The sequence below is a fragment of the Pocillopora damicornis genome, chromosome 2, assembly GCF_964200805.1.
Source record: "Pocillopora damicornis chromosome 2, jaPocDami1.2, whole genome shotgun sequence".
NCBI classification, from domain to species: domain Eukaryota; kingdom Metazoa; phylum Cnidaria; class Anthozoa; order Scleractinia; family Pocilloporidae; genus Pocillopora; species Pocillopora damicornis.
The window spans coordinates 18,555,019-18,573,939 of record NC_142671.1 but is presented as its reverse complement, the minus strand read 5'-3'; the positions used below and the strand labels follow the sequence as shown (position 1 = coordinate 18,573,939).

Sequence of the window (18,921 nt, the reverse complement as noted above, 5' to 3'; positions counted from 1 at the left end):
TTACTAAAGAGCGATATCAAATTCTGCTACTCAGGAAAAAAAATCTTACGTTTTTAAAAATTAGAAGTGCCAGCAAGAATTGATTAGAAACACTTGTATAATTTTCCTTCTTCAGTTCGCAATGCGCATAGAGCTGCCGAGTGGACGAACAACAGGATTCTCGTTTCAAATTCAACGCATTGTCCAAGGGATCAACAAGAAATTGTGGAAAAAAATCAACAACACTTGATAATTAGTAGGTGTCATTATAATCTTGAAGACTATGTCAGCTGGAAATCAGTCCTTAAAAACGAGGATTACAGTTGTAAAAAAATGATCTGTGTTGGTTTTGCATGCGCACTTACTTGCTGAAGGGGCCTGTGTCGAGTCGGAGGCACGAGAAATTTTAAAGAAATAAGCATAATGGCTAAGGTGTTACAAAAAAATGAACCCTTAAATCTTTCTTTATTTACCAGTCATTAAAAAAAAACCTTAATTTTTCCGCTTGCGTTGGTATCGTCTTTCACGCAGGTCATATTCGATCGAGTTATTTATGCTAAGATAGACCGTAGAATGTATTTCGAACACAAGACGCCAAAATGGTGGATGGTATGGTGGATCATAAATCCGTTATATAAACATTTTACTCATTATCAGTATTTTTCCTCACCCCTACGAGGCGGAAAAATACTTTGCAACTCGCAAAATATCTGCGAGTGTTATTTGTTAACCGTTGAATCAGGCAAAAACGACCAAGAAATATTTTGTGACCGGATCTTTGTTAAAAGAGTGGTAAATTTTCTGCTCAGTGGCGAAAAACGAACGAGTTTCTTGCATGTACAAGACCACGTAGTAGATTCAGCATGCTTGAATCATTGTTTACTAGAATTAACGGCCGGTATTGAAGACTTTTAAAATTCCGAAATTATACGATTATTGAACGTGTACTTTTAGGAAATATCAACACTTAAAAATAATATTAAGTGTTCGAAAAACGAAGCGAAAAACTTGCAAATTTCTAGTATTAACGAGACCCGTGTGGAAGAGTTACCTTACTTGAATTATTGTTTACTAGAAGCGTAGCTTTGTGTTGAAAATTCTGGAACAACATTTCTAGGACATATCGACACATCAAAATAATATTTACCGTTTATTGAAGATTACCTAACGTCGCAAAGCCTCAGTTCAAGTCGGAAAGCTTAGTTTTGTTTTAAGCCAAAATTAACATCCCGTTTTGGAATGAAGTATCGTCAACTCCAAAACTAATTTTTTCGCTTGAAAGAACAACATGCTCGTTGTTTTTCGAAACTGTTGTAATTTAGCACGTATTATTTTTCATTTTGAGCTCCAAAAGGTTTATCTCAATCGGGATAGAGCAGGGAAGAATCTTGAAAGTTTTGAAACCTCGCGGCTGAAAGGGACGGGTGCAATTTGACGGTGAAATTGCACCCGTCATGTGATGGATGCACGGCTATGCAGTAAATAAGTATTTTTGCCATAGTAGCTCCTTCGGAAATAGGTAGGCTTTGCGCGCACGCAATGTTATAAAACCTAATAATATACATGAAAAAATTACTCAGTTCTAATTGGTTAAGATAAATGCAGTTTTTAGGTAATTTAGTGCAGAAGAGAGTTAATTCAGTGCAGAAGAGGGTTAATTCAATGCAAAGAAAGAAACAAACCATACATTCTGATTGGTCAATAATCAAAGAAACTCACAGATAGCCAATCAAATGCGAGCCTTGGATGTCGCAACATTTGGATACGCTGAAAATTTGCTAGCGAAACAATGGCGGGTGTTTTAAGTAGGTTTTCTTCCGCTACCGCAACAACAATACAGCAGCTGAAAAACAGCTCTATCAATGAAAACACGGTAAAAAGCACTGCTTTTTGGTTGTCAGTTTGGAAGAAGTGGTGTTTGGAGAAGGAAATTGCCGCGAAAATCGAAAACTACGAGCCGACCCAGTTTAACAGTTTGCTCGAGCGATTCTAGGCCGAAATTAAAAACAAACATGGGGAAGATTATGAACCGGAAAGTCTGAAAGTAATGATTACATCGCTTGATAGACACTTGAAGAACAAAGACTATAAACTGTCCATTATTCGCGACAGAGAATTCAGTTCCTCCAAACAAGTACTGGACGGAAAAGCGAAACAGCTTCGCTTAGCTGGTCGCAGCAAGCGCCCAAACAAAGCTCGACAACTATCCGAAGAGGAAGAAGAAATTCTCTGGAAGAGCGAGAAACTCGGTGGTAAAACCCCAGAGTCCTTAATTCATACAATGTGGTGACTACTTACTCAACAATTTGGTCTCCGTAGAAGGCAAGAACACCATGGAATGAGACTGGAGGATTTCAGAATCATGAAAGGTGATGACGGCCTTGAGTTTGTTGAGTTTGCTAAAGGGCCAACTAAAACCAGACCTGGAGGTTTGAACGCAAAGCCAACACAGTTTCAGCCCGAAATGTTTCAGACCGGCGGAGAGAGATGTCCAGTTGCGTTATTCCGTCAGTACATCAACCGTAGACCTCGCAATCTCAGGGCGAGTGGTCCATTTTACCTCCCGATAAAATACAACAGCGGACCTAGCGATGAAACTTGGTACAAAGTCCAGCCCATGGGAGAAAATAAAATCAACTCCATGATGAAAAATATTATCTCCCAAACCTCCCTTCAGTCATCCGAGAAGCGGTTTACCAATCACAGTGCCCGCAAAACGCTCGTTAGCAAGATGAAGAAAGCAAATCTCGAGAGGTCGTCTATTGCAAAAGTCACCGGTCACAGAAATATCCAGTCTTTAGATGACTACGATGAAGCGAACGCCGTCTTGAAGACGAACAGCGACAGCTTTCGTGGGCCATTTCAGAGGGAAATAGTACACCAAAACCCGTGCCGGTAGCGAGTAGTTCATCTGGTCCTTGTGCTTCAAATGCAGTAATTCCACACATGATGAGCTCTCAAGCGCAGAATCTGATAAATTCCTTCACTAACTGCAATGTCACATTCAACCTCAACAACAAGGCCTCGCCTGATAAACCTCGCAAACGACGATTTCATTTCACCGAAAGTGATTCGGACACAGACTGAACAATTCCTTGAACTGTTTGGCCGGACTTTAAAATTTTTGCACCTTAAAGATGTAAAATTTCATTTTATCTTATTGTTTTGATCGTAAGCGATTGTTTTGACCGAACGCACAATGTTACTTGCAGGGTTTGAATAAATTATTTTTACACGCGATGCGCGCGCTTTTCTTCTCCATAATTATGATAAGCTACCTCGTATTTTTTATGTACATTATTAATACGTAATCACATGATTTTTCTCGTGCAATTTGGAATAAATTAGCACTTGTAAATTTTAGCACTCGCCCTACGGGCGCATGCAATTTTGTTAGTCTTTGAAACATTTTACTCGTGCTTATTTACTCCAAATTGCACTCGAAATCATATGATTACCTATACAATTAAATTAAGAATTTGTTCATGCTTAGCGTGCGTATATCGAGTTATAGATGCACGCGGGAAGTTCGGAGAGCACGAAAAATGCGTAAGAGTAGCTCGAGGCGAAGCCGAGAGCAACTCTAGCTTTTTGAGTGCTCTTCAAACTTCCCGCGTGCATCCATAACTCGATATACGCACAGCTGAAAGCATGAACAAATTCTTTTATAACAGAGCGACAACAAGAATCTGCGCGAAGAAGCCTTTTATTGTGATAGAGTGCAATTGTGATTGTTTTGGTTTTGGTAAATTCCCAATTAACGACTGTATATTTTATTCCCAAGGTTGAACAAATTTAATAACGACAGTAAAAACGGAAATTTTACCTTTAAATGTTGTTAATGACCAATTGGTGAATTTTTTTGTTCCCAGTAAATGTCTGTCTTTCGGCCAAAATTTGCTGCAGCTGGTCTTCCGACAAATTTGCGAAACGTGCAACTTGCGAGTTTTTTCGGCTTTATTTTAGTTGCCTGTTGGATCAGGACCTAAAAGGTCAATGCCGATAGAAAAATTGGGCAGTTCTTCGCTGGTTTCTTCCATATTTCAAAGAGAAGGAAAACTGCTCTGCAGCTTAACAGGACGGAAACTCTGAAGCCAGGTTAAAAAAAAAATGCTCACGTCATCTTATTTATGCACGGGCGTGCGTTAATAAGGATTTTGTTCATAGCGGCTCAAAGGACTAATAAAGGGCAAGCACGCGCGTTATGTTATAATAGTGTAATTGCTGATAATTGCTCAGGTGCTGATAGAGATACGCGCGCTCTGATTGGTCGAGGATTGCGTCACATCTTTCATATGTTTAGCAGAGGTGCTAAATTTCAAAGTGGCTGCCTCACGTTTGGTCAATGTTTGCGAGGGAGTGATGAACGCAATAAAAGAAAATTCAATTACAAAGTGCAACCACTGAGTTTGGCGGAATACTTTTCAAAAGAAAGTTACCGTATGAAGTTTTTGCAGATTTAAATGAAAAAACCTGTTAAAATCCTTGCTTAGCTAGTAACAAAATATGCGGAATGCTTTCTTCATTAACAGAATTTACAACAGAATTCGAAAGCACTTGAGTAATTATGCTCAAACAATTATTCGCCTCAGGTTTTGCAAACATTATTGAATAGTTCCCTGGACTTCATCTCGGGCACAACATTCACTGAGCCTAATGCGAATAATAGTTAAAACAACCTAGTTGTCAATCTGTTAATCCTGGGAAGGGAACAATCATGAGAGACTGAGACATGAATCCAACAAAATGGTGTTATAAGTTTTTTCTTTAATGAAAATGCAGAATATGTAAAGGTGAAGTGATAAAATCCGTTCGTAATGAAAATCTATTTATAAAGGTTCAGAAAATTAAACAAAAAACACAGGAAGCAGGAAGTTTTAGCATTTGACAGAAAAAAAAAAAAACGAACGAAAGTTCATATTTTTATTCCATGGCGCAATTACAACTGAAACTTAACAGCCTAGAGACGAGTGCTAACGAGCATCTCTGAGTAGAATAAATTATCGACAAATAATAAATGAATTGGTACTCTCAAAAACTGTTTGACTTTTAACCCCACTCATATTCAATCGCCATTTTCTCTTGGGTCTGCGCAGACGAATAGTCTCGCAGTTTTTCTGACTGCCTTACGGATATCTCGCAAACGCCAACAATAAACCAAAGGATTGAGAGAAGAGTTTATAAAAACCAGTGTGGCAGTTATATCATACGCAAACCGAATTCCGAGCGTTAATCCAATCTGAGTTATTGCAGCCACAACGCACAAATATGGCAAGTAGCATACAATGATAAAACAATACACCCAGAACGTACTAAGCGCATGAGATGTAAAACTCGCCATGTTTATGGTCTGTTCTCTAGTCCTTCCCTGTTCCAAGAAACTTTTCAACGCTACCTCGTGATGATAGTGCCGTGAAACAACGCGATAAATTTGAAAATAACAGAACGTAGCGGCTGAAAAACAAACCAAAATTATTATGATCGCATTCCCTTTGACCATGTCGGGTTTATAAAGCCATAATGTACCAGAGAAAGCCCCGATAATCCAGATGTTTACCAAAACGAATATTACACGTTTGATTGTGATAAGTTCCTTGTATCTAAGGTGAAGGCGAAGAGCCAAATACCTGTCCAAGCTAACGGCTATTACAGTCAAAAGAGAAATGATGCATAAAGCGTTTGCCGTAACTTCTACTGTGATTCCAGCTTCGCAGAAAATGTTTTTGTTCTGGGTCACTTTGCCAAATATTTGCGCGAAAAACAGAGGATGAACAAGCACACCGACTCCAAGGTCAGACAGTGCGAGACCAGAGAGGAGTGTGTTGGACGGAGAATGAAGCGAGGGAGTCCTTCGAATGGCGACAAGAACCAATAAATTGGCGAGGCAAGCAGTGATGGAGAAGAGAGCGTTTAACACACAAATTAGTATGCACCAACCAAGATAGATGTCTGCAATTTCGAAGTCGATAGCGCTGAAGTGATAGCACGAAAACGTTTCGTAATCTTGGGTGATGTTTTCCGTTTTTTCCGAAGTATTGGTGTCTGTAACCCTTGGGTTTTTTGGCTCCATACTTCTTAAGTTGCCCGTCAAAGAACTTGTGTCAACAACGGGTCAATTCTCTTCTCATTAAGCGCTGATGCTGAATGGACGTGTGCTAATTTCAATGCGAGCTTTTATCTGGTATTCACTATCTAAAAGAACACAAAAGCGATTGTTGGCTAATCTCAATATTGGCAAACAGGAAGCTATGAATAAAGCTAGGTGTTTATCGCATCGCCTTAAGTCGAATTGCTAGCGGTTTCAGTTGTTCGTTTTCCATATATCTGTTACAGTAACTATGCAACTAAAAGGTAACGTTAAAAATGCATTGTGTTTGTACCAAGTTTTATCCTTAAAGACAGTCTCCGTAAAGAGAGAATCGTAATGGAGGTGTAGCTAACGACAGTCGTTCATTATGCTATAAATATGTGTCACCTTCGAAGCACGATGTAGACGATAATTTTTAATTAGCTTCGGAAACTTAAAATATAGAGAAAAAACTTCAAACTGGTTATAGACAATCATCACTACAATGAGACTTCCAAGTTGGAAGGTATTTTTTCGGCCTTCCTCGAAAAAAATTAAAATTGAAATTAACAAAATTGATTCCATTTGTTGTTTACTTACCAACGTTAAATTGAAATTAGATTAAATGTTTCTTTAAGTAAACAACGATAACGAGCTCTAAGAGCAGTTTAGTACTGGAGTATGATGCACCGTGGTTAGATTTAGCGCCTCAGGATGACTTTCAAAACAGAAAAGCAAGGCAGAAATTCACTATTCTATAAACATTGAGGTATCTAAATCGAAACTGAAAAATCGAAGTTATCTGGTAAAAGAATCACGTTTTGACTTATGCTTAACGTCATTATCGACCAAAATGATTAAAAAGACTGTAGTCATGAACATGTGACGAAAATTATATCGCACATCTTGCATTTTAATGTATTATCATATAGAGAACAAGCTGCTCACTATTTAAATACTATTTCCAGATAGGTGCAAATAAGAGCCCGGGAATGAAATTGTTATGGGATCAGCACAATTTGCTCCCTATAAATTAGAGGACTGAATATAAAATCTCTCACTTTCCCTACCCAGCTCTTCCTCCAACCGTACCCGACTTTAAATCCTGTCTCCGGTCTGATGATGAACGAGGATTGGCATTCTATGCATCTCTCTCCTGTTCTCCGCATTTTCTTTTCCCACCCTCTCCACCCCCCTCCTCATCGTACCCCTCTCCCTCTCCCACTCCCTTTTTTCCCCAATGACGTCCTCCTCCTTTCTCAAGCTTCTCAGGTTGGCCTCTGTTTCGTTCAAATGTATCGAAAATACTCTTCGTGCGAACTTCGGGAAGGTCACAAATTTCTGTTTCATTTGGAATATCATTAATTAAGAGTCAGTACTAGTACCACTGCTCACGTAGGGAGAGGATTGAATTTACTTTACAAAGACTTTACATGCCGAAGGAGAGATTCCTCTTAAACGCGATGCCTAAGTTTGTGAAGAACCAAAGAGGCACTCAACGCTTTAGGTGCTGAAGAGGTTTTTCAGCCTGTTCGAGTCGTTTAGTTGGTAAACGGGGCACGTTACAGACGCACATTCTGTGTGGGTGAATTTGGAACTGTTCCTTTTTTGATTCTGCAATCGTTAAGTTGCCTTTTTTCTGATTGGCCATTGAGATTATTTTGGTTCTGATTTTCTTTAACTCCCAGATCAAATTTGTCATTCTCCTTGCTGTCAACTATACAATTCTTATAATGTTAGTTCAGAGAATCTAGCGTTGGATCAACTAATTATCCCCAAATTGCTATTTTTCTTTATTCTCATCACTTATCTGATTGATATTTTATTGATATTGTTAGGAGAAGTTCTGTCTTGGTCACTCATGGGAATTAAAGGGTTAATCAAAAAGTGTTCACCCAAGAGATAAAATTTATGCTCCAGAAGCTATTAATTTTCATCTTTCAGTTTAAGAGAAAAGTCTCGATGAAATTTTGACATGCACTTACCATGTTCAGGATGCGAAGATTCCGCTAAGGACGCCGCCATTTTAAATGTGCTGCATGGCAACGAGGCCACTTTCCTTCAACAGCAAAGTGACACTCTTTTTTTCTCATCTAAAAGCTATCTTTTGGAACAGTTAAGACCTACCCAAAAACCAACATAAGCCTCACTGTCATGAAAAATCTCCTCTCCGAGACTAGAGGGTGGTTTAATAATGAGGGTTTGGGTTAGCTCAATGTTACTTCCCACCTTCAGAGGCCGAAAAAACAGATTTTCCTCTTATTTGACTAAACTGAATTCAAACATTTTGACCGAACGTTCCCATAAAAAATTTCTGAAATCTTTTAAAGCACCCAAGTTATTTAGAAAAACGTAGTTTCAAATAAAATTTAATAAATCAGGAAGGTGTCATAATCTCAGACCTGAGCGAATTCCCTGGGGGAGATTTCGCGGCAACCGCTCATCTTGGGACTCGTTTTTTAATTTTTTTTGTCTACATCCCTATTCGAAAAAATTCACACGTAGAAGCTCTTTGCCCATGGAAACTTAAAAATCTTTGCTCATGGAAAAATTAAAAGGGGAAGAAAGTCCTTGGTAAAAAAAATAAAATAAAAACAAAAAAAAAACAAGCCCAAAGGAGAAAGGAAAAGTACCATTCTGTCAAGAAAAGAAAACATTTCCTTCGTGAAAGCGACTGGTACTGGAGGAGCTCCACGCTGGCGTCCAGATTTCGAACAAAGGAGTCGCCGTCAAACCAAAATTTGCCCTACATAATTTTAAAAACGAGGTTTCCTTTCATTTACGCAAGTACCAGACTTGCGACAAATCGTAATTTGGAAAGCTGTCTGTTGATCCTTTTTCTTGCTCCTTAGCGCGCTCCCCGGTTTTTCCATTTTTGCCGGCGGATTTTTCCTTTGGCAACTTTGCCCACTATTGTATCATCCTCCTCAAAGCTTCACTCAGCGATCGAGATAAAAAAAAACGTGTCTGCAATGGATTACTTTTCCCGGGAAATCTTGATCCTCCATCATCGATGCTAGGAGGTACTGTTGTCCCATTGGTTTGCAGTTTCAGGAGGCAAGGTAATCTCCTGGCGTGGTGCCAGTTGTTTGCGAACCTTTATGAGCTAAAATCTCGCATTTGATTTTGGGAGGAATACAACCACTTTAAGCAAATTTACAGGGTATATAGATTTAACCTATTTTCGTCAAACATTCTAGGAATAATTACAAACGAAGTGTGCGGGGAAATTTGAAATTTGATTTAAAATATTTGTCCGTGGTGTCCATTTACGCAACACGCCCGGCATATTTTTAGCTACTCCAACTTTAGATGTCGATATCTAGACAACCAATCAGAAAGCCGAAAAAGCCCGACAAAATTTGTTGATTGATACCTTGTGAATAGGACTGTGCAGCCATTTAGCTTGTGCTGCGGCATCCGATACACGATAACTTCAATAGAAGAACCCTTGGTACGTCGTTTCACGCCTTACCGGCTCTTGACTTATCCTTTAAGGAAAAATTGCTAAAATTACAATTTTTGAAACGTCCCTTAAATTATATTTTCATCATAAAGTACGATTAATAAGCTTTCTTTTGATGTATAGTTTGCTTGGATTTTAGTAAAATTAACGCGCGTACGAATTTTTTCTCGAAGGACATCCGCGAAGGTGGGAAGTAACCTTAATCAAATTCGAGCAAGTCATATGCACACTCGCATTATCCTGTCTAATAATCTGAAGCAGACATCCGCTCTTGTATGGCGGAGAAATTACACCTTATATAAACAGATCTGTCTCTGAACTGGCGATTGAAAATTGAAATTGCTTTGAAATCTTAAACCGCACGAAAAAAAGTATGCTTACCTCCAAATGGAAACCCTTCATATGGTAATCCTCAATATATTTCAATTTGTCACTTATCGTTTCAGCTGGGTGATTGCAATTTTAAATTTCGAAAAACTAAAGGCCTTTGTTTGATCAGGTTTGTATGCTACAGCTATTCCCAGCCATAAAAAATTCTTTAAATAGAATGCTTTCCCTGCCATTGTTCTTCGGATAATTTTTATTGTATTCGCGCGCAGTTTTCAGTTTACCTATCAGTTTATCGATCAAGGTCTTTTTCAATATGAAAGTCAGTTTGCACTAAAACAACTTTTAGATTTCAGCATCCATTTTTTTTTTAAGAGGAGCGTATTTCATCTTTTTCTCTGCAAACCAAGTCTTGGAGCGTTTTAAAATGTCCTAGAGCATATGAAATGACGAGGATGAGGTAACTACAAATGTCTCTAAAATATAGGAGTGGATGAACTGATTTAGGAACAACGTGAAAACACACGAACACGCCATGATGCGGCTAAGATATCGATTTATTGAGTTTAAATGTAAATTACTTATTACATATATTTATATCGGTAAGAATTTTTATTCTAGAAATGCTATATACCTTCCTCACTCTCTCTTCTAAAGAAGCTCGCTTCCGAGGAAATTTTCTTTATTAGTGCAGTTTTAATTTTTTCAGTGAGCAATGCATGTTTACTCCGTCAATCAAACTTGTTTTGCAATTCCTTTGATAATTTCTTTAACTCTGAAAATTATTATGAATTTTTAGATCTTGTTACAATGGTAGTATCACTTCTAAACCACTACCTTTTTTACTTATCGGACATTGTTATTCATAAAGAAATGTAGCTGCATCAAGTGCGAGCAGAACAAGCTCGGGAAATTGAATATCAAAGTAAACAAAACATAGACACATTACGAATCTGCGTAGTTAACTAATAGATATTCTCGCGTGACATCCGGCTGTTTTTTCACTCTACTATTATCACTATTACCATCATCACCATCATCATCTTTATTATTATTATTATTATTATTATTATTATTGTTATTATTACTATTTTAATTTTTATACTACCTTTTAGCAGGCTAAGTTCCATCTAACACTTCATCTCGGCCTGGATATTGACCATTAATAAAAGTGTTACTGTTCCCGACCAATGAGAAACAGGTGAAACCTGACACGAGTAGCGCTCGGTTACTTTTAAAATCACTCATGCTCTTATTGTATACTTGTTTCTTTTTTTTTCTTCTTTTGTTTAATATTTTTGTTTTTGAATAACCAGATGAGATTTCTCTGCTCTTTGGCAAACCCCTCCTCCTTTGTTCCTCCATACATGTTTAAGCACTCATAATACATATTCTATCTCTATAATAGAAAACTCTTTCTTTGATGCAAGACTTTGCCTACAATGTGTTCAGTTAACTAACATTCTTCTGGTATAAAAATGAGTGTACAGATATCAGGAACATGATCTTGAAGTAATCGAAATATGTCCACTGTGTGTGCTAATATTGATAACTATAACTTGAACGACTCGAGATAATTCTGAATTGGAACACGAGCGTATTTTTGTGCATCCCACTTACCACATTTTCTGCTGTGGTTTTTGTTTTCCATGACATAAGGAGAAACTCAGGTAACTTGTCGCTGAAACGACGTCAATTTTTTTTTATTGCTCTGGCAACTTCTTCACAAAACAGTACAAAATTATAGCCTGGTGCTTCTCACTTTCTGCTTTCCAACTGACTTAGATCGCTCTCATTGCGCAACTTGAATAAATAACAATTCACTCATGTGGGTACAATTCTAAGGTGCCATCGTTGTTTCTCCTCCCCTAAATTTGGCGGGGACCATCAGTTTTGCAGTTTTTCTGACTGCATTACGAACATCTCCTAAACGCCAACAGTACACTAGCGGGTTGAGTGAGGAGTTTATGAAAACCCCCACTGCAGTCATATCATAAGCAAACCGTTTTGGAACTGATGGTCCCGTAACTGTTATAACGACCACGACGCAGAAATACGGCAAATAACACAGCATAATCAAACAATAGACCAAAAAGGTGCTGAGAGTGTGCGATTTGAATCTCGCCATGTTCATTGCCTCGCAGTTTTGATCTACAGAACATTTCATGGTCAATTCTGAGTGTATAGCGCGCGTGACAGCGCGATAAATCTGAAAATAAGAAACTATTGCAGCCATAAGGCAAAGTTGAATTATTACGATAACATTCCATTTTACTAGGTTAGGTTTGTAGAGCCACAGTGTACCAGAGTGTGCCCCGATAATCCAGATGATTACTAAAGCGACGATTGCACGTTTGATTGTAATGAGTTCCTTATATCTGAGATGAAGGCGAAGAGCCAAATATCTATCAAGGCTGACAGCAGTTACAGTTAAAAGAGAAATTATACAAAGAGCGTTAGCAATCACTTCAATCGCGATTCCTGCTTCGCAGAAAACACCTTCGTTCTTCGTGATTTTCCCAAGTATTAGCATAAGGAACAGAGGATGAACAAGCAAACCGACTCCCAGATCAGCGAGCGCCAAACCAAATAAAAGCGTGTTAGACGGAGAATGAAGCGAAGGAGTCCGTAGGATGGCAACAAGAACTAATATGTTAGCGAACGAGGCGGTGAGGGCGAATAACACAGTCAGCACACAACTGAGAATGTACCAGCCAAGCGAGAAATCTGCATAAGTAAAGTCGATGGTGATGAAATGATAACATGAGAAAGATTCATTTTTCATGGCTACCGTTCCTTCCATGGTTATACCTGCAATGTCTGTTGTTTGTGCGTTCACCTTCTCATGAATCTCCCGAATGACCTTTGTTTCAAGGGCTTAAAACTCCTTTTTTCACAATTATCCAGATGCTCCTTTTCAACTGCGACAAGCTTTTGGACAGTTGTTGTCAGTTACTCTTTCAAAAGGTGCGATTTAGCGAGGTACACTTTTCACATCCTCGATTTTTCGTTCAGGTCGCTGGTTCACTATAGCCAAATCTAAGTAAGAAAACACTTATGTTACTTCGGAACAACTCGTAACAGAATCCTTTGACAGTGAGTTAAACAAATATCAATTTCAAGAGAAGACACCGCTAAACTAATGTACCTTATAGAAACCAACATGTATATATGAATTCACACCTATATAAGGTCACGTATGGCTGCTCCAAACTCCCAGCAGCTTGTTATTGGCTATTTGGATAAACACTACTCAGACGTGGACGGGGAACAATCACAATTTTAGCTTTACGTCCACTGTTTTTGAGTCTCCCGGTTTATTAATCACGCAAAATGATTTTCATGACTTAGAGTTCGTTTATTTCTTCAAATTATAATACTAATTGAGGTTATCTCCTGTGATCTTGAGTTGTCAAAAGAAAAAATAATAAAACTTCCAAGTTAGACCGAACATTAAAGCATATCGAGGATGTGCAGATATTAAAATCTATTATCACACTTTCTCATTAAGTATTTGGAGAGGAAATGAAATTTTATTTCGCAAACGCTCTCAAAATTGGCTTCTTAAGCCTTGAAAAATGTTGATCGTTTTTTCTGATATGCTTCTTCTTGCTGTGACAGTTTCAACCATCCTAACCAAATAGCTCACGAACGATAAACTAAGCCTCAGGCGATGTTACAGATTTGAGAATAATTCAAACATTTTTTTTTCAACCGATTCACTTGGAAGCCAAAACCTTTTACATAATTAAGGTGAAAGATAATTTCGTTCATTAGGAGAAGTGCAGTTTTTTCATTGTAGGGTTGATAATCGCGATATTCAGTTTCGCACAATCTCTACCTTGGATTATCAGTAAATGTTTTGTATACGAACACGTATTTTTAAATGCGTCATTGGACGACGTCTGAAGGTTGCAACGTGGTAATTACTTTTTTCAATCTGAATTTTAATGGCATCAATATAAAACCAGTAAATTAATTTTTATTTTCCTGTCTTAGTACACCATCATTTGCTATATTATTCTTCGAGCGATTAGGAGATTACGGTTGGGCTTGATGCAAATCACAAGATAGTACATGGGGAAAAACATTGCCAATGAACATTGTCATTTTTCTGTTTATGTCAGTAAGCTTCAATCTACGTGAAAATAACATCTGTTTACGTAGGTTGCTCATTCATATTCATTTGGGAAGTTAAACCTGAAAAAAACGACTTCTCTTTTTCTGCATCATGGAAGATCTAAGTTTCCTATTTCCATTTCGTTATCAGCAATCAGTGTAAACATTAATAATGATAAGAATCATTAAAACTTCTATAATCATGTAAGTATGGTCAAATGAGTCTTACAGGGAAAAAAATTGGAAAAGTTTCCACAAACAGTTAACTTATGTTAAACTACAGAGGTAGAACACTCTATCCATTCCGATCCCTGTCTTCTTGTGGTATCCTACACTCAGTGCGGTTTGACCACTCTCACAAGATATCAAAAATGTCAGTCAGTCTCAACTTGATCGCCTTAAAATACAAGCCACAATATTGCAGCTATCCTGAAGGAGCTTCGTCACGTTCAATTTTTCAAGATTGTTATTTACGTATTCACATTTACCTTCTCCACCCCAAGCTGTAATTGTACCATTACAGTTCATTCTTACCTGTGCGTTTTTTTTCATTTCCTAGCAAACCATTTTTTCGGCATCTTTCATTATGGTGCTTCAAACTAACTTAAGACATGGACTGATGTTTCCTCTGCGTGATGTGTTAGTAGCTGAGAATCGCTCTTTGGCGCGGAGACAAACCTTTAATTAATGAAATGAAAACGTTTAGTATTGACCTTTACAGGTGGCGATATTGTAGCCTTAAGCATCTATTACTAACATCCTGCGGACATATTCAAAATCCGCACTGAACTTGGCTCAGAAAATATGTAAACTTCGTGCACCACTAGCACGTTCGACGAAAACTGACATTGCTCTTGAATCCTAAAGTTGAAGAGTTCTTTTATAGTTTTTGCGGTCAATATTCAATGCACATTTTTTCCCGTTGTTTGTCGTTTCTCATACAAGCAGTTTGTTATAAATTTTTTGCAGAATTTCCTACGGAGCAATGAACGACTGACGATGAACTTATCATCTCAAGATGGCAAACGTTTACCTTTGAAAATTTTTAAGCAAAGGATAAGTTATTTCTTGCAGGATGCTATAAGCCTGTAATATTTTACGTGTTTTAGGTAAGTTAATTAACTAAAAATTTGCGTTTTCTTCCTCTTTATCAAACAACTTTTCATGCTTAAATAGATCTACGTGAGGGTGTATCCTATTTTTTCAATTTTGTGGTTCTAATCCTCCAAAAACTTCTCCGCCCTTAACTGACATTTTTAATTCTAAATTTCTCTCTTTTCGTATGTTTATATTTTGTGGTTTCCTGTAAATCAAAGGGAATTAACGTAACGAGGTCTTTTAAAATTCTCTTTACCATCCAATACCCTTACGCCAATACAAAATCACGATCAAGTTAAACTCGAGTTTAAAAGGAACTGACTCTAAGTTTTACTACGAAACCTTTTCACATAACCAGAACGTCTTTCTCAATTATGTAATTATATACTAACTCTGACTGTCTCATGAGGAACTCACTGATTAAGTTCAATAGCTACCACTCTCGTCACGTTTTGAAAAAACACCCCGCTCCCCTCTCAATGTTTAGTTTTCTTCGGGCAGTCCAATTTTCTCGTTACCAACATTGACAAGGAAGTAGGAGTGACAACATTGGTTTGGTAGGTTGGGGAAAGGGTTATGAAAAATTTAAAATGAAACGATGGAAAACGAAGGCGAAATTCTTTGTTTTCGTGGGCGGATACGGTTTCCGTCATACATGTGGGATAATAAGTTATTTCAAGTTTTGAGTTAGAGAACAAGTTTTGGTTAGACCGAACTAAATTACCTTGGATATACAATATCTTCTTTAAATAGTTCGCCTGATCTCCACAGCTTACCAATGTATGTGCGACTTAGGGGACACAACGGAAGAAATATTAAAAAGCTCGACTTACTCAGTCCCCGAGAGATGATTGAGCCTTTTTTGAAATTCCATCAATCCCACCACCTCCGGCCGCATCAAATCTAACTGAAGCGAAATTCTTATATTGCAGGACCTAGTAAGAGTGCATGCGCCAGGAAACAACTGCGGTGAGTCCTGCGGTGAGGGCTGGAGCTCCTTCAGATTACCTACTATTAAGCGGAAATTGAGGTTGGAGAAAAAGTCAGCTTTTAATTGACCACAAATGCCGCAAACAGAGACATGCAACCGCATGAAAAACATTGCTGATGAAGAAGTGACCGAATTCGACTCCAGTCGCGATTAAGAAATCTTCATAGCTTTAAGACGAAATGCAAGACTGTTTACCTAAATAATCACCGAATTGGCCAAGCCGCACTTTAGTTCTGCGTCAGTGGGAGAGTATATGACAAGGTAATTTGGCATTATCAACTTAACTGATTACGTAAGTTGGTCACCGTTTAGAATATCAGATCAAAGCTGACGTCGTCGGAGCAGAGGGCTGATGCTCGAAACTTCAGCTTTGAAACTCTTAACGGTGGCCAGTTTACGTTATCAACTATATTGTTAACATATTGTTGTAAGTTTTTAATTATTAAAAAGGCAAATTAATGATGATAATAAAGAAAGTTACGCAGGTGAAGTCCTTAGGAAGATGGCAATTAAGAGAAATAGCAAACTACTCGAGATATAGAGTAGATTTTTTTCACGGGCGATACATTCCGATTTGGCCGTTCTGTTTGTTTAAATAAGCGATTCGTTTTCTTGAATAGAGCCAGGAGTAGGAGATCAGCTGCCTCTTGAAAATCGCCAGCATCTGTTTTAGCAGACAGATATGTTCACTAGTGCTGCATACAAGGCACAGAAATGAAATGGCTGCATTACGGCGCATTTTGTTGCTCACCTGAGCTGACGGAAGTGTACGTGACTTTTCAACATTGATAGTAACTAGAAATGCAAGTATCTTTGTTTACTCAGGTCAGTCAACTACACTTTTGTAGCGTTTTTACGTCTGACTGAAATTTTGCCCCTACGAAACCTGGTCAAGTCTTTACTTTTCTACTTGAGAGGGGACATTATTGGTATCATGGAAGCTATGTAAGTTTCTCTTCTAGTTGAAACATGACCTTGCGGTGGACTGGAACACATTGGTCTTAGCCAGGAGTGGTCTCGGAGAAAAACGCTCATTGCTGCGAGATGGCGGATAGAATAAATAGTGGAGGCGAGATTCGGGATTAGAATAGTCTATTGTGGACCCTCAAGGTCGAGAGAACTCGGTTTCAACAATTTTAACGAATATTACGGATACACTTACCTGCTTTAGGTTAAGCCAATATTTTCACGTAAAGAGACTTTCACTACATTATATTTAGCACAGAGATGTAAAATATATGTAAATGTAGACAGGATGAACAGGATGTCACTTTCTTATCGACAGAGCGTAATTTTGCTATTGACTCTCCGTTTGAGGCCGGAATACACACTTCTGGAACAAAATATTAGATAAAAAACGAAAAACCTCAAATTCATTATTCACGGGATCTTGACAAAGATTACGACAACGATTACTAGTTGAGTGAGGGGTGGAGAAAGTTTGGTGACGGGGTTTTGACCGTAAAACACTATTATCAAGGCCAAACTTCCTCGTTTCCTATGGCAACTGAATCTCAAGAGCTGTGCGTTACCAATTGTTAAACGTGAAACCCCGTTTCCCCTGGAAACGGAGCCAGTTTCCCGTGAAAGCAACACGATTTTAACCTCAAAAAATCGTCCTAAAACTTCCCGCCTCGCTCAACTAAAGTCGACGTAACATCCATTATGCATGATGAGTTGTTCTAAACCTGATTTCTATTAAGAGACGGTTCTTTAAATCAAATTACAACTTTTGAATTTGTGTATTTGCGATTTGATTGTATTTACACGAATGTGTGGTTTTAATTAAATTTTGCAAGGGAAACTTCCAGATGTACTTGTATCCTTTTTCATTTCCCACTGATTGTAATCAGCTTGAGGTAAAAAAAAGAAAAAAAACTCCGACTCAACAGGAAAACTACGTGAGCAGTAGTAATAGGATAAGTTAATTTTGGCTGATGACATCGTTTTGAATGAATTTTGATCAGGATTTTCATATCTTGTGGTGTTTTGCACCTGTTTCTATAACAAGGCCCAAGGATGTTATCAACTTAATAAGCTTGACTTGAACATGTAAAGCATGAAGAGGACTTGAAAATTCTATTAGGAAGGCCTCTTACTTTTTCAGGTTGTCACAGGAGCTAAATTGTGGATATAGACAGGGCCGGAATGTAAAGTAATGGTCAACTGGCATAAACTGAAGATCATGGATCCACTTTACTGATGAAGCACAAACTGCGAGCGACTGGATGCTATCTTCAGTCAAATGGACAATAACTTACTCGGCTTTAAATTGGCAAATTACAATTTTAGAATTGGTATATGTATATAAATATATATAGACATATAGTTTAAGAGTGAAACGATCTATAATTTAAAATAGGATTAAAGTAAAACTTGTTAGATAGCAGCAATATAATATTTTCAGCTAAAAATCATGTCTTACCCATTTTTAAACCTCACCTGTTCGAAAGCAGTCAGTGACTGTAAATGTACTAAAGTGAAAATAATTCGGGATTATAGAGATTTTCTGGTCTCAAACTGGTCAAAAGGTTGTTATCTTCTCGTTTAGATTGCAAAGGTCTTTGACTTCTTCAAACGCAATTTCAATTTAAGCTCGGCTCATCCAAAGCAAATTTTCAAATCTTTCACCATCCACTGTTGGTGATCACCATGCGCTAAAAGCTCACATATGTCTTTTCCTATAGAATGCGTCGACCAATCATGGCGGTCGTTACAATCGGAATGCCCCAAGAAATTTATTTAAACCAATAGCGTTCTCTTGAAAATCTTGACTCAGAAGTTGTCTGTCTTACTAGCCCTCGTCATTGGCTCGACGTAGGTAAAGGAAGAGACGTTTGCTCCGGAAGCTTTTCCACGCGTTAATAGACGTAA

At 38.0% G+C, this 18,921-nt stretch overlaps 2 protein-coding genes across 6 annotated transcripts; both read right to left on the bottom strand.

Moving 5' to 3' along the window:
- Nucleotides 1-4,726: 4,726 nt before the first annotated feature.
- Nucleotides 4,727-9,532, bottom strand: LOC113682854 (melanocyte-stimulating hormone receptor). Its single transcript, XM_089196111.1, has 2 exons — nt 8,032-9,532; nt 4,727-6,171 (listed from the first exon to the last, which is right to left on the bottom strand). The coding sequence occupies exon 2, from the start codon at nt 6,047-6,049 to the stop codon at nt 5,045-5,047; it is 1,005 nt and encodes a 334-aa protein (XP_089052237.1). The 5' UTR covers nt 6,050-6,171; nt 8,032-9,532; the 3' UTR covers nt 4,727-5,044.
- Nucleotides 9,533-10,380: 848 nt separating this feature from the next.
- On the bottom strand, nt 10,381-18,752 carry LOC113682884 (histamine H2 receptor). 5 transcript variants are annotated; one of them, XM_089196105.1, is made up of 4 exons: nt 18,490-18,614; nt 15,890-16,067; nt 14,493-14,636; nt 10,381-12,878 (listed from the first exon to the last, which is right to left on the bottom strand). In XM_089196105.1, exon 4 carries the CDS (start codon nt 12,640-12,642, stop codon nt 11,680-11,682), a length of 963 nt encoding a protein of 320 aa, XP_089052231.1. In that variant the 5' UTR covers nt 12,643-12,878; nt 14,493-14,636; nt 15,890-16,067; nt 18,490-18,614; the 3' UTR covers nt 10,381-11,679. The 5 variants fall into 5 exon arrangements, with proteins under 5 accessions (XP_089052231.1, XP_089052230.1, XP_089052232.1 ...); XM_089196104.1 differs by lacking the exon at nt 15,890-16,067 and having other exon boundaries at nt 18,490-18,752; XM_089196106.1 differs by lacking the exons at nt 15,890-16,067; nt 18,490-18,614 and having other exon boundaries at nt 14,493-15,864.
- Nucleotides 18,753-18,921: the final 169 nt, after the last annotated feature.

Bases quoted from the DNA above. Each gene is read 5' to 3' on its own strand.
- LOC113682854 (XM_089196111.1), bottom strand. From the start codon at position 6,049: ATGGAGCCAAAAAACCCAAGGGTTACAGACACCAATACTTCGGAAAAA.
- LOC113682884 (XM_089196104.1), bottom strand. From the start codon at position 12,642: ATGGAAGGAACGGTAGCCATGAAAAATGAATCTTTCTCATGTTATCAT.